General features: G+C 40.9%; 2 protein-coding genes and 1 long non-coding RNA gene across 5 annotated transcripts in view; 1 reads left to right on the top strand and 2 right to left on the bottom strand.

Annotated features, from left to right (window-relative positions):
* Positions 1-12,698, bottom strand: part of VGLL4 (vestigial like family member 4) — a 94,585-nt gene that overhangs the window by 12,146 nt on the left and 69,741 nt on the right. The window contains exon 1 of one of the 3 annotated variants that reach the window (XM_083429241.1): positions 9,514-9,620. The exons of the other annotated variants lie outside the window; for them this stretch is intronic. Within the exon in view, the coding sequence (XP_083285367.1) occupies positions 9,514-9,527 (14 nt within the window). The 5' untranslated portion in view covers positions 9,528-9,620. Of the gene's footprint in view, positions 1-9,513; positions 9,621-12,698 lie in introns of those variants that run through there. 3 annotated transcript variants of the gene reach the window in all.
* Positions 1-12,698, top strand: part of ATG7 (autophagy related 7) — a 148,593-nt gene that overhangs the window by 113,612 nt on the left and 22,283 nt on the right. The gene's annotated exons all lie outside the window — the stretch shown is intronic.
* LOC310672307 lies at positions 651-6,170 on the bottom strand. The gene is made up of 2 exons (XR_014508513.1): positions 5,858-6,170; positions 651-4,586 (listed from the first exon to the last, which is right to left on the bottom strand). It is a non-coding gene; the product is annotated as an uncharacterized lncRNA (long non-coding RNA).

Below are 12,698 nucleotides of genomic sequence, written 5' to 3'. Positions count from 1 at the left end.
AATATTAGTGCATTTGGCACACAATCTTTGTAAACACAGGCAATTCCTTGAAATAAATGCTAGCTATACAAAAAAAGGGTCCCTTATAATTTGCTGACTTCAACAGGGTAAAACAGACCGATAATTAACAGTTATCAAAATTACTGTGTGTTGTTGTTGTTAAGGATTTCAAATGTCAAATCATGCTTTCATTCCTGCTCTTCTCTGAAACATACAAAGAAAACCAAGGTCTCCATGACATTGTGAGTGTGCATCATGTGGAGGGGTTGGGAGCAGCCTTCACCACTTGAGATCTTCCCTTTATAAATGGCAGCTTTGTCCTTTGTGAGGGCATTTGGGGCTAACTTACTGGTGCCTTGCATTTTGCTTGGGTACTTACATGCAGGCCTGCACAATCAGCTCACTGGCTGCCACCTCAGGAGCTGTTCCCAACTGCAAGGTGTTCTTTACCTGTGATTCCTATACTGAAGTGGGTTGGATTTAATGACCCTTGGAGTCCCTTCCAACTCTAAATTTCACGATACATTAGAGGTAAAAACAAAAACCCAACCTACAGGATGTGCACAGAATGCAGTTAAAGAGGCAAAGGCAAGTATGCCAACAGAGATAAGTTGTAAGGAAAGGAAGACATATCTTGCAACCTTCCTTAAGTCTAGGGATGTATGTGATTTTATAATGAGCTGCATCCATCCTATTGGAAAATGTGAACATGTACAGCAGCCCAAGCAGAAACATTTTGCCGCCATGCACTGCTAGTTGGCAACAGCACCATTCTGCATAACCTGAGATCTTTACACAATATCATAGTTTGTGGTGAATTAAAGTATAAAAAAACTTCCTCCATCCATCTATCTATCTATCTAAAAAAACATTTAGCTATAGGAGAGTTCCTGTGTAACTTAAAAGTGCACAGTGAATTGTGACCATTAGTTGATCAAATAAAGATAGTATATGTTGAACTTTATTTTGTTGCTGTTGGCTTTTCATACATGCATTTATTTACCTTTTTGGCTCATCTACTACTAATAAAATGTGCAACTTTACTGACCGCATGAATTCCGTAACGAGGTATGAACATAGTACCTGATTTGAGTCTTTCTATAGCAATTATACCTTTTAAGTTTGTTTTCACATATGGACAGATCATGTTGAAGTGCTTGGTTACTATACAGCACCCCCCTCTCCCCCTTTATCTTCCCTTTTATCTTTAAAGCAGACATTGTTTTCCATGATTTCCCCCAGTGAATCATAACCCAGGCTCCTAGCACTTACCCAAGCATCATGTGCTCAGATGGACGACATACCAAAACCACACACATCCTGACTGCTAGAACCAAACTGCTGCACAGATTTTTTTATCTTGCTAATTCAAAGCAATGTTTGGAGTCCATGCATTAAAAAATGGTTCTAGGAGTAGTTACGGCACATATTGTCCTTAAACGATTCTTGTGTTGTAGAACTGTTAATGCTGCCCACTCAGTTTACTGGAACAGAGCAAATGGGTAATTCACACCCATCCTGGAGAAATGACTAACTTTGCCAACTGTTTAAGGAAAAAGGGAGAAAGATAGAGCAAGAGAGAGGCCCAGAAAGGGGGGACTGTTCTCTTACGCTCACTTCCAGTGCACAGCTCTTAACAGAGGAGAAGCCAAAAGCATTGCTGACAAAAAGCTAAAATCGTACAGAGTCTTTTTAGCAGAAAGTGTCCGTTCTTGTTGGCCTGATTTTAAGATATGCACCATGAAAGTTAAATGATGCCATTTTACACTTGGCAATACTGGCTGCCAAATATTGAGGGGGACGACAACAACAACAAAATAATTTCTCATTCTTCCAAAGTGTTTATGTGACTTGGGATGCATTCCTAAACACACTTACAGTGGTACCTCGGGTTAAGAACTTAATTTGTTCGGGAGGTCCGTTCTTAACCTGAAACTGTTCTTAACCTGAGGTACCACTTTAGCTAATGGGGCTCCCACTGCCATGCTGCTGCCGTGCGACTTCTGTTCTCATCCTGAAGCAAAGTTCTTAACCCGAGGTACTATTTCTGAGTTAGCGGAGTCTGTAACCTGAAGCGTCTATAACCTGAGGTGCCACTGTACTAGAGACAGCCTAACTGAACACAGCAGGGTTTACTTCTGACAAAACATGCATATGGTATATGCTGAATAGCCAAAATTTCGTCCAATAGCCGAAATCAAAAAGAAAGAAAAACACAACTTTTTTGGGGAAGTCTGACTGTCTGGTGGTCTCCCGACATCGTAACCATCCACCCACCCAATGAGGTCCACTGCAGAATCTCTTCTCCAAGGGTCCTCACTACCTTTGTAATGATGAGAATGACAAGTGGAGACATCTTTGGAATTATTTCCCAGGAAAATCACCTGGCACCTGCATTACCCCTTCAGTGCCAGGCAGAGATGCTTTTATTCTCCCGGACCTTTTAAAGTAGATCTCAACTATTCCATACTGCTTGAATTTGATGGTTTATTATGCATTATTTCTGATACATGCGAACGAATAAAAAAAATACTTCTTCAGACATGCCTAGGTGAGCAGCTATCAGCAAATCTGCACTAGTTTCTGATGCTTTCTGATAAAAGTCTGTTAAACTGCAAGCACACCGTGGCCCAATCCAGCGTAAGTTACATGTGACTATGTATGAAATGTTGCTACTCAAAGTGGTGCAGTCCATTCTGCCAACCCTCAGGAGTATACCACGTCACTGACACTGCATGTCAAGACTTAATTTCAAAATGCGGATGTGGCCTACACTTCGAATACTCTCTAAACATATCTATTACCCTTTCTTTAAAATTTCCAACAAATATTTCCTTATTCTTCAGACCCTGTGCCTCAGATCCCAACTTCACTGTTTCCTCATATTCAGTAGCTAATAATTCTATCTCTATCTCTGCAGGATACATTGTCAATTCACTTTGTACACTTCATTTAGTCTTCTGGAAACTAATAAATTGGGGGGGGGGGGATTTAGTAAGGAAAGTGACCTTTATTCTGTTCCAACCAGGCACAGCTGTTCCACATACAGTATTAAAAACAATACAGCCTATTTGTTCTTTCTCGCCCAACTTTGCACACAAAGATGTGCCATTTCAAGAGTGTACTATGTGTCTAAAGCATTGCCAAAAAGAACTTTTGGCAAGTACTTTGGCTGGGAAAAGGTCTACTTTTTTGCCCATTCAGTCATGTTTATGAAGAGAGAAGCAGGTGGATAGCTTTCATATTTGGCCTCAGGGTAAGTATACTGCTCAATAAAGGCACCCAGAATTTTCACATGCCAGCCAGAAACCTGAATTCAACAGTCAATGAAATGATAGTTTCCCTGGGTCAAGTGTTGAACACCCCAGCCTGCCAGACAAAATGAGTTTTCCCAGCTTGAGTTTCAGTCCAGTGCAAGTTTAATGGTCAAAATTCTTAAAGAGTCAGGAGTGAAGCCAACTAGCATCAATATGTAAAATACAGAAAAGGAGCCAGAAATAGTTGCATTTGTCCACTTAAAGCCAACTGGAAGACCTCCTAGCTGACCTTGTCCAGAACCCTAAACAGCTTTCAAAAGCAGCCATTTTATACTACTGCTCCTTTCTAACATTTTATTAAAACACTGGATGAGGAAATGAATAATCCTGTTACCAATTAATGCAGTGATAATTTAACTCAATATGTAACCACTATATAATATGTCTTAAACTATTTTTACAATGGTAATACAGGCTTAGCATATCCCACTTGTAAAACTATTTTATTTGTTTAATTTAAAAGCATTTATAAACTGCTTACTATTTTACTACTATTACTACTACTACTACTACTACTACTACTAATACTAATACTAATACTAATCATCATCATCATCATATATTATTTATACCCTGCCCATCCGGCTGGGTTTCCCCAGTCACTCTGGGCGGCTTCCAACAAAATATTAAAAATACAATAGAACATCAAACATTAAAAACTTCCCTAAACAGGGCTGCCCTCAGATGTCTTCTAAAAGTCAGATAGTTGTTTATTTCCTTGATATCTGATGGGAGGGCGTTCACCAGGGTGGGCGCCACCACAAAGAAGGCCCTCTGCCTGGTTTACTGTAACTTCGCTTCTCGCAGTGAAGGAACCGCCAGAAGGCTCTCAGCGCTGGAGGTACTAAATAGCCTGTTTAAAAATCTCTAAGTTATTTTGTTCCCTTTTTAATTTGTCATTTTTATGTAATAGAAAAATAGGGTTGCATCTAATGAAGACATTAGTGGAAGAATTTCCACCTGTGCAACCAAGTTTGAATCTCTTTGATGCCTCTGCTAAATCTGTTCTGGCTGTTCCCCAACCCTTCAGAGCAGATTTAGAGGGCAAAGAGTCCCATTGCAAAGATGGAAGTATTTATACTAACAGATAACCTTTGCTAGATACCACCCAAAGATAAATAATATAGAATTAAAAGTAACTACTGTGACAAAGAAAATAGCACATATGAATTTACATCTTCTGCACACACACCAACTTGGTAAACAAAAGCCCATTTTTTGCAGAAATCAGTCATATCTGTGTCTCATACACACATTTATTAGTTCAGACTAATAAGCAATGCCCAGTATCGGGGGGGGGGGGGCATTCCCATGTAGATGGAGATTTGTTTATTTATTTTGTAATCCCAAAAGCAACTGGCAACTTTTTGCTGCCCTGCTTAAGCTCAAATATTAATTTTAACTTTTTCTGCGTATTCTTAATGCAGTTCAAACCAACAACAAAAAAGAAATAAATTATTTATGTACAAGCATAATTAACCTGAAAGAGGCCACCCAGTTAGCAGTTTGAAACATAACTTTATGTGTGAATTGACTGATGAAAGTCCAAAAATCTCCAGAAATAAGGAACCATATTATGCGTACAGTGGTATCTCGGGTTACATACACTTCAGGTTACATACGCTTCAGGTTACAGACTCCGCTAACCCAGAAATATTACCTCGGGTTAAGAACTTTGCTTCAGGATGAGAACAGAAACCGTGCTCCGGCGGAGCAGCAGGAACATGAGGCCCCATTAGCTAAAGTGGTGCTTCAGGTTAAGAACAGACCTCCAGAATGAATTAATTTCTTAACCGGAGGTAGCACCGTATTTGCTTTTTACTTTCTTTAACTTCACATCCTGACAGCTGATGTAAAATGAAAATATACCCTGTTGAGCAACATATTCTGTAAGGCTTAAAATCCAGCTTGTAAATAGCCACTCTTGTGGTATCCTATCCTGAAAAAGAATTGTAAATTAAGAGACTTGGCTGGGTTCCCCTTCCCTTTCAGGACACTCATGCAGGCTACGCACTTTTGTGGCGTTATTTGCACAGGTTAAAGGGCATCTTTAATTGCTTAGAATAATCAGGGAACTCAAATATTGAAAGCTTGGGGAGTTTTCTTCATGCCTACGGCACAACTCTGCATGCCATACAGTGGCGCTTTGCACTGAATGTGGGATTACATTGAACACAAACAACCTTTTTTGGCAAACTATATAAAGGTAAAGGACCTATATATGCTAGGCTGGAGACAGTAGATCTCCAGATGTTGTTCTGGAAAGTTGCATCCAAATGAAATGCCAAGCACCGCTTTCAGTTAGTATTTTCTGCTTCATTCTTCCAGCACATGTACAATTATTTGGTATCATAGTGACTGAAAATATTAATTTTTAAATAGTCAATATTAACAGAACACCAAAGAATTAACACTCTGATAATGAACACATCCAGGTAATAGAAAAGTGCTATGTGTAAGTTAGCAAATATACACATATCACTGTTTTGCCTCAATATCAGAAGGCAAGTCCATAATGGGTGATCTGTATCAGTATACACGTAACATAAGAAGAGAACAACAAACAAGAGATAGCAAGCCCTTCCCTTTTGCAAAAATGAGTGAATGAAATTTAGGAAGCTCCACCCCTTCACCATTCCAGTTTCTTCCTTACAATATAAACATGGAGCTGGCTGGAGATATTTCTTTTCTTTCTTTCTCTATATCTTTTTTAAAATATACAGATCCAAAACAAAACAGTTGCCACTTTCCCCTCCCCAGAGAACTGTACAACAAAGTGACATTAAGAAATATTAACTCCATTCTAATGCCATTTTCCATTCAGGTTGTAAGTCCTCATCCTAATGTCAAATATGTATTGTTGTTTGTACTGTTTTATTGTTGTTAGCCGCCCTGAGCCCGGCTTCGGCTGGGGAGGGCGGGATATAAATAAAATTTATTATTATTATTATTATTATTATTATTATTATTACTATTATTCAGCAGAAAATACAATAAATATTAATGTATGTAGTAAAACAAAACCAGTTTTCTCTAAAAGTGCCTTTCCTTAGAGATCTTCGTCTCCTTATGAAATGGACTGTGGTCCACAAAAGATTATGCCACAGTTGTTGGTCTTTAAGGTAGCACAAGACACATTCCTCAACAACACTGCATCTTTCAGAGGAAGCTAAAAGTTGTGAAAAATCAATATAAATTAGTAAAGAACAGAGCACCAGGTCAGTGGTGTTCAACCAGCGTGCCATGGCACCCTGAGGTGCATTGAATGGTGGTCAGGGGTGCCACAGACAACACTGGCCGCTGTCCCTCTTTCCTTCCCTCCCTCCTCTGATGCCCTCTCATGTCTCTGCCTCCCAAAGGCTTGCACAGATGTTTGTTGCAGCAGCCCTGGCTACACGCTCCCCAGGCAAATGGTTCTTCTGGGGCTGGCCACAAGGTGCTGGTTGTCAGGAGCTGAGGCAGTGTAGAAACCAGGGGTAGCTGCAACAGCTACCTGGAGAACTCCCAAGGAGAGGGGAGAGCCGAGAGGAGAGGAGGATGAGGGAACACTCCACAAGGGAGGGTGTTCAAAAAAGGGTGAGAGGCTGCCAGCTCTGCAGGCAAGGGGTGACATAACTGGGCTCCTGAGCCCCACAGGGGTGCCCATGCAGAAAGAATGCAGTTGGTAAAGGGAGCCGTGGACTCAAAAAGGTTGAAAACCTCTGCCCTAGGTAATTGGAAGGGAATGATATCAGCAAACGGGACCTTTTATTAGCAATGGGCAGAAAAGCTCTTGCTGTTTGCATATATTCAAATTTAGGGTGAAATTGTGATTTGGTCACTTACACACCTATATGCAACCCAAAGCCAAATCTGTCTATTTATCTACCTATCTATCTATCTATCTATCTATCTATCTATCTATCATCTATCTCATAGCAGTTGCCAAAGACATACTTGCAAATTCAGGGCTAAATTATTTGAGTCAAGGCTAAGCCCCAGAACACATGCAGGATATCCATGGATTTCCATTGTTTTATTACGTACCGTTTTCCAGAAAATGCTACTACTAATTCACATAGATATACGCAAACAGAGATGTAAATTTCCATATGCAGTAAGGCAGCTCTCTCTCAAAACAGTATAATGTTCCCACTCCAGGCTTAATGAGATTATAACATAAAAGTAATCACCTGATTGAGACAGGGCTGCAGCTCAGTGGAAGAGCCTATGTGTTGCATTGCAGAAGGGTCCCCGGTTCAAACCTCAGCACATCTGGGTAGGGCTGGGAGGGGACCCAGCTCAATACTCTGGAGAGCCGCTGCCAGTCAGCAAAATCAATGCTGCACAATATAGTAATATTACCAAGCACATTTATGATACTATATAAACAAACAACTGAACTCCAGGTGATCTGGAACCAAAAGCCACAGACAGGACTAAGACACTTCTGTTGGGTTCCAATAGTTGGGTAGCTGTTTCACAGTATTTGCTTCCCTTAAAAAAATAAAGGAAAAGTGTCAACTTTGAATTCAGAAGGCTACAAAATGGAAGATCTTCTAGATGCTATGATGTTCCGTGAAGTGTTCACAGGAGCCAGCTTGGTGGGGTCAAGGTCCCTTTGCCCCCACTAAAATATTTGGGGGCTGCCCCCGAAAAATTGATTAGTATTGCCATTCAAATGGTGTGGGTGTGTGATGTCTTGTGATCAATTATGTGGGGTAGGGCTTAACTGCCCCCCCCCCCCATATTTTATTCAAGTGGTAGCCTTGGAAGTGTTGGCAACCTGGGTTAGTGGTTCTCCATTCCCAACCCAAATACAGAGAAGAACAAGCACTAGTGAACCATCCACAATAATCACTTGTGATTTAGGGGTCTCTAGCCCAATCTGAATCTGTTTTTTTTTTTTTATAGAAAAAAAATGTTTGGAGTTCTCAGGAGTTTGAGCAAGAGCTCACAAGCTACATAAAAGTCAAACTCAGGTCACATGTTGCCTACCTCCTGAGGTTATAATTAATCACATATAACTCCCTGTATCAGTCAGCTGCCTGCTGAACTGATGAAAAAAATGGTAAATAGAATTCAGCTCTGTATATAATTTGGTGCACAGCCACACAGGCAAAGTAACTGTAGGCATGCAATGTTTGAATATATATATAGCCTAACTAACCATGTAAAGTTTAAAGCATACATTCATTTTTTTGTTTACAAAACAGCTTATACTTTAATTCTATTACATTCTGCTACATAAAACTCATAGTGTGAAAGCAAAGCAGAAAATCTAAAAAGACAGCTCAGTTTCTGCTGTCCCTTATATATATGTTTTGTGGTATTTTTTATGCACTTAAGTGACTAATAATAGAACTGTCCTGCAAAAATCTAAAGGAAGAGGTTGAATAAATGAAATCAGAAACTTCACCCACTTACTTTTTTTTAATTTCTTGCAATTTTCTTTAATGAAAAACATTAAACTAAAACATGCTTGCACCTACCTTTGCACCAACCCACCCGCCGCAGGATGAAATCCTGTCAATCTATATCATGCACCGAAGGAACTGACCCCAGTCTCTCCTCTCCAAATTTGGGAAACCATGTGCACATTGATATTTGATGTGTGGTTTGGGAGCAGGGATGGGGAAAAGAGAAATGTTGCATTGGACAACCACGTGCAATGGGTGCTTAATTCATATTCACAACTGAGGATAGGAAAACATTTGCAACCACATTTAAAACATAATAAAGATTAACCTGTGTGTAGGAAAAGGTGAATGGCTCAAGAGAAGACCACACAACTCCTCGTACCCTGACTTCAAAAATGCACAATTACATTTTGCAGGCTGTCACATGACAATAACATTTCATTGCCACCTGAGCCTGCCTTGTCCCAATTAGAAAAATAACACCTTTGCGTACACTGAAGTCTAACAGCATGAGATTCACTTTTTAGCAATAGTTACAGTCACTGAGCTCCTCTTTTCTTCACAAGCTAAGGAGGGTGACTAAAGGTGTTAGCAACATGAATCTGATGTATAATTGGGAAGAAAATCACTGCTCCCTCTCCAAAAGAGAGCTACTGATCCACTCTTCTACTTCTCTGTTCAGCACTTAGTTTAAATTAATTACAGCTGAAAATATGGCACTGCCATCTGGTATGAAAAAGCAAGGATCAGGGAATAAAATGAAAGCTCTCCCTCCCCCCCCCCCTTTTTGTACTAACCTCACTTTAATCATTGCCAAAGAGCATGAAGACAGCCCTGCGTCCTCCCACAAGAAAGCCTTGGGCCTCACAAACTTGGCAGGCCCTTCCCTGCACAAAAAGCTCAGCAGGCAGAAGTCATTTCAAAATAAGAGCTTTTCCCTCCAGGATAAGCTGTACTCAAAAGCAACAAGGATGGATTTCTGCTGCACTTGTGGAACACCATCTCTGGGGAAACCTCCCTTCTCTTCCAGAGCAAGGTTTTCATGCTTGCAGAAGTGAGTTTCTCCCCCTTGTCTCCACCAAAAAGGGGAGGGGGAACTGTGCTTTGGGTCTCCCCCATGGATACAGGTTAGCTGGTGGCCAAAAGATCAAAAGAAAAGTGGGGGGAATGGAAGAGGAGAGAAGAAAGCAAAACCATAGGGGAACCAAAGTAGGTTTAAAGTTCCCTAAGCACCAGCACCTGGGAAGAATAAGCCTCATTCATTTATTTATTTAGTTAGTTAGTTAGTATGCTGCCCTTCATCAGAGGATCACAAGGCAGTTCACAACATAAAAATACAAAAGAAAGACACAAAATATGTAATAAAGCTAGTACTTCCCCACTGCACCAGTCATCAGTGCAACTTGAGAACTGCACTGTACTTTACATGGTGTCTCCAGAGAATTTTACATATCACTTGGGAAGGGGCAGGCGAACAAATGTCAGTGTACTGGAAGAAGCAAAGATCACCAGTGTCAAAGCAATGATTCTTCAACATCAACTTGGTCATGTCTGATTATAGTCTTCCAAAGCAACCACTCTATTCCCAACTTAAGAATGGTAAGCGTAATGCTGGTGGACAAAAAAAGAGGTTTAAAGATGCCCTCAAGACTAATCTTAAAAAATGAGGGATAAACACCGACAACTGGGATTCATTGGCCTGAGAGTGCTCCAACTGGAGAACATCCTTTACCGAAGGCGTCATGGACTTTGAGGAAGCACAGATTTAGGATGAAAGGGAGAAACAAACTCAGAGGAAGGCACGTTTGGCAAATCCTCACCGTGATCAACTCCTGCCCCGAAACCTATGTCCTCATTGTAGGAGGTGCGGATCCATCATTGGCCTCCACAGTCATTTACGGACACACTGTTAAAACCGTGTTCATGGAAGACAATCTTACTCGGCTACAAGTGATCGCCAAAGAAGGAAGACGCCGTGGCACAGCAACGAAAGCAGCAAGCTGGCACTCTGCCTACAACAACCTCCACGTGGCCCTTTTGGGGGTCAACCCAGGCAGGTTTGGCTTTGTAAATGTTCGCTTCCATTGCTTGCCAAGACAGTTTAAGCATCCCAAATGCAGCCCTTGATCAAACCATTGGCCTATTCAGCGCTCCATATCTACATTTGGCTACCTTCATCCAATGAAGAAGGTGAATGTTGGAAGATTAGGGACAGATAAAAGAAAGTACTTCAAGCCACAGGAGGCAGTGATGGCCACCAACCTAGATGGCTTTAAAGGGCCATGATGGATGTGCTCTGCCTCTACAGTTGGCAGCAGTAACTCTTCTGAATACAAGTTGATAGGAATCACAGGAGGGGAGAGTGTTCTTGTGCTCAAATCCTGCTCCCCTGCGGGAAACCTGCATCTGGTTGGCCAGTGTAAGAACAGGATGATGGACTAAATGGACCATTGGCCTGACCCAATAGGCTTTTCTTATGTTCTTATGCAATGCAATTAGTCTATTTGAGCATTTGTGCAGTGGAATGAATTTTGGTATGCATGTTAAAAGGCACATTTCGTGGATTATTATATCAAGTTCAAATACTAGCTTGACCACCACATTTTCAAAGGAAAACTGCAAAAGGCAAGGCAGTAAACTATCTCCATTGAAGGATGGAAGTTAGTGTGCACCTTGAGATTCCTTTCAAGAAAAAACCTAACTCAGTCTCCACACTCATTTTCAAGATGGCTAAGAGCCAGTGAGGGCTCTCACACAGTCCAGGGGTAGTCAATGTGGTTGTCAGTTCCCATCAGCCCCTGCGATCACAGCCAATGGGTCAGAGTGGATTGGAACTCGAGTCCAAAGGCACCACTTTGGCTACCCCTGAAGCAGTCAAATCTCAAAAGTTGAGATAAGAACCTGGACCATGGCAATATATTTCTATTCACAATACTAAAAACAAAATGAAAAGAGAGCTAACCTAATCAAACTAATTAACCAGTAAATCAATCCATAAATCAGACATGCAGATTTGTCCATCAAGCTGCCCTGAGTGAAAGAGTGCTCAGTGTTGACTGCATTTATTGATGGACTTAAATCAGAACAAGGATCAGGGCTGATCACTCCTGCTTCCCTTCTTTCCTCCTTCCACCAAATGAGAATGCTGGTTTGTATTAAGCTAGAGTCTTCTAATGCATCACAAACAGGGGAATAATGTTGATAGAGCCTCTAGTGATTTCTGAACTGGGCAATGTCAAATAATAAAACTAAATCACAAAGGAGGGGGAAATATCTAGATAGTGTAGTCCTAACCTGCAGATACATTAGCTGGAGGAAATTAGGAAGAAATGGAGATGCCTTTCTGTGGAGCTGCCTGCTGGGTTCCAGGGGCACAGAACTACCACTCAGGCGTGGTAACCTTGTTTCCATTCAATTCAAATTCATTTCATTTTTGCCAGTGTGAAACTGGCATAATTAATGCTTCGTTAGAATTACAAAAAGGGAAATTAAGGAAAACAGGATCCGACACCCATCCCACAACTCTCACCCTAACCAGTAATGAGTTTTGGAAGGGCCACTCCACACACACTCAGCTCATTTAGGATTGCACTCTCAAATATGCACATTAAACAACAGAATAGAGGGAAATCTAACGCTGCCCAGTGTGAAATAAATCATGAAGGTACATTAAATGGGAGGACCTTATATTTGACCGGTCAATGATATGTTAAAGAAACTATCTTTATAGACTGTGGGGAGGGGAGAAATCCACTTTGATATCCCACAAATTGCCGTTCTCTTAATGTTTCAGCACATCTACAGGCTTCTGGTCTTCAAATATATTTATTTATTTTTTAAACACTTATATGCTGATTTATATACAGTGGTACCTCGCAAGACGAATGCCTCGCAAGACAAAAAACTTGCAAGACGAAAGAGTTTTTTGTTTTTTGAGTTGCTTCGCAAGACGAATTTCCCTATGGGCTTGCTTCGCAAGACG

Source organism: Podarcis tiliguerta (genome assembly GCF_965153285.1).
Source record: "Podarcis tiliguerta genome assembly, chromosome: 2".
Taxonomy (NCBI): domain Eukaryota; kingdom Metazoa; phylum Chordata; class Lepidosauria; order Squamata; family Lacertidae; genus Podarcis; species Podarcis tiliguerta.
Note: the sequence above shows the minus strand (reverse complement) of the source record. Positions and strands in the feature narration are given on the sequence as shown.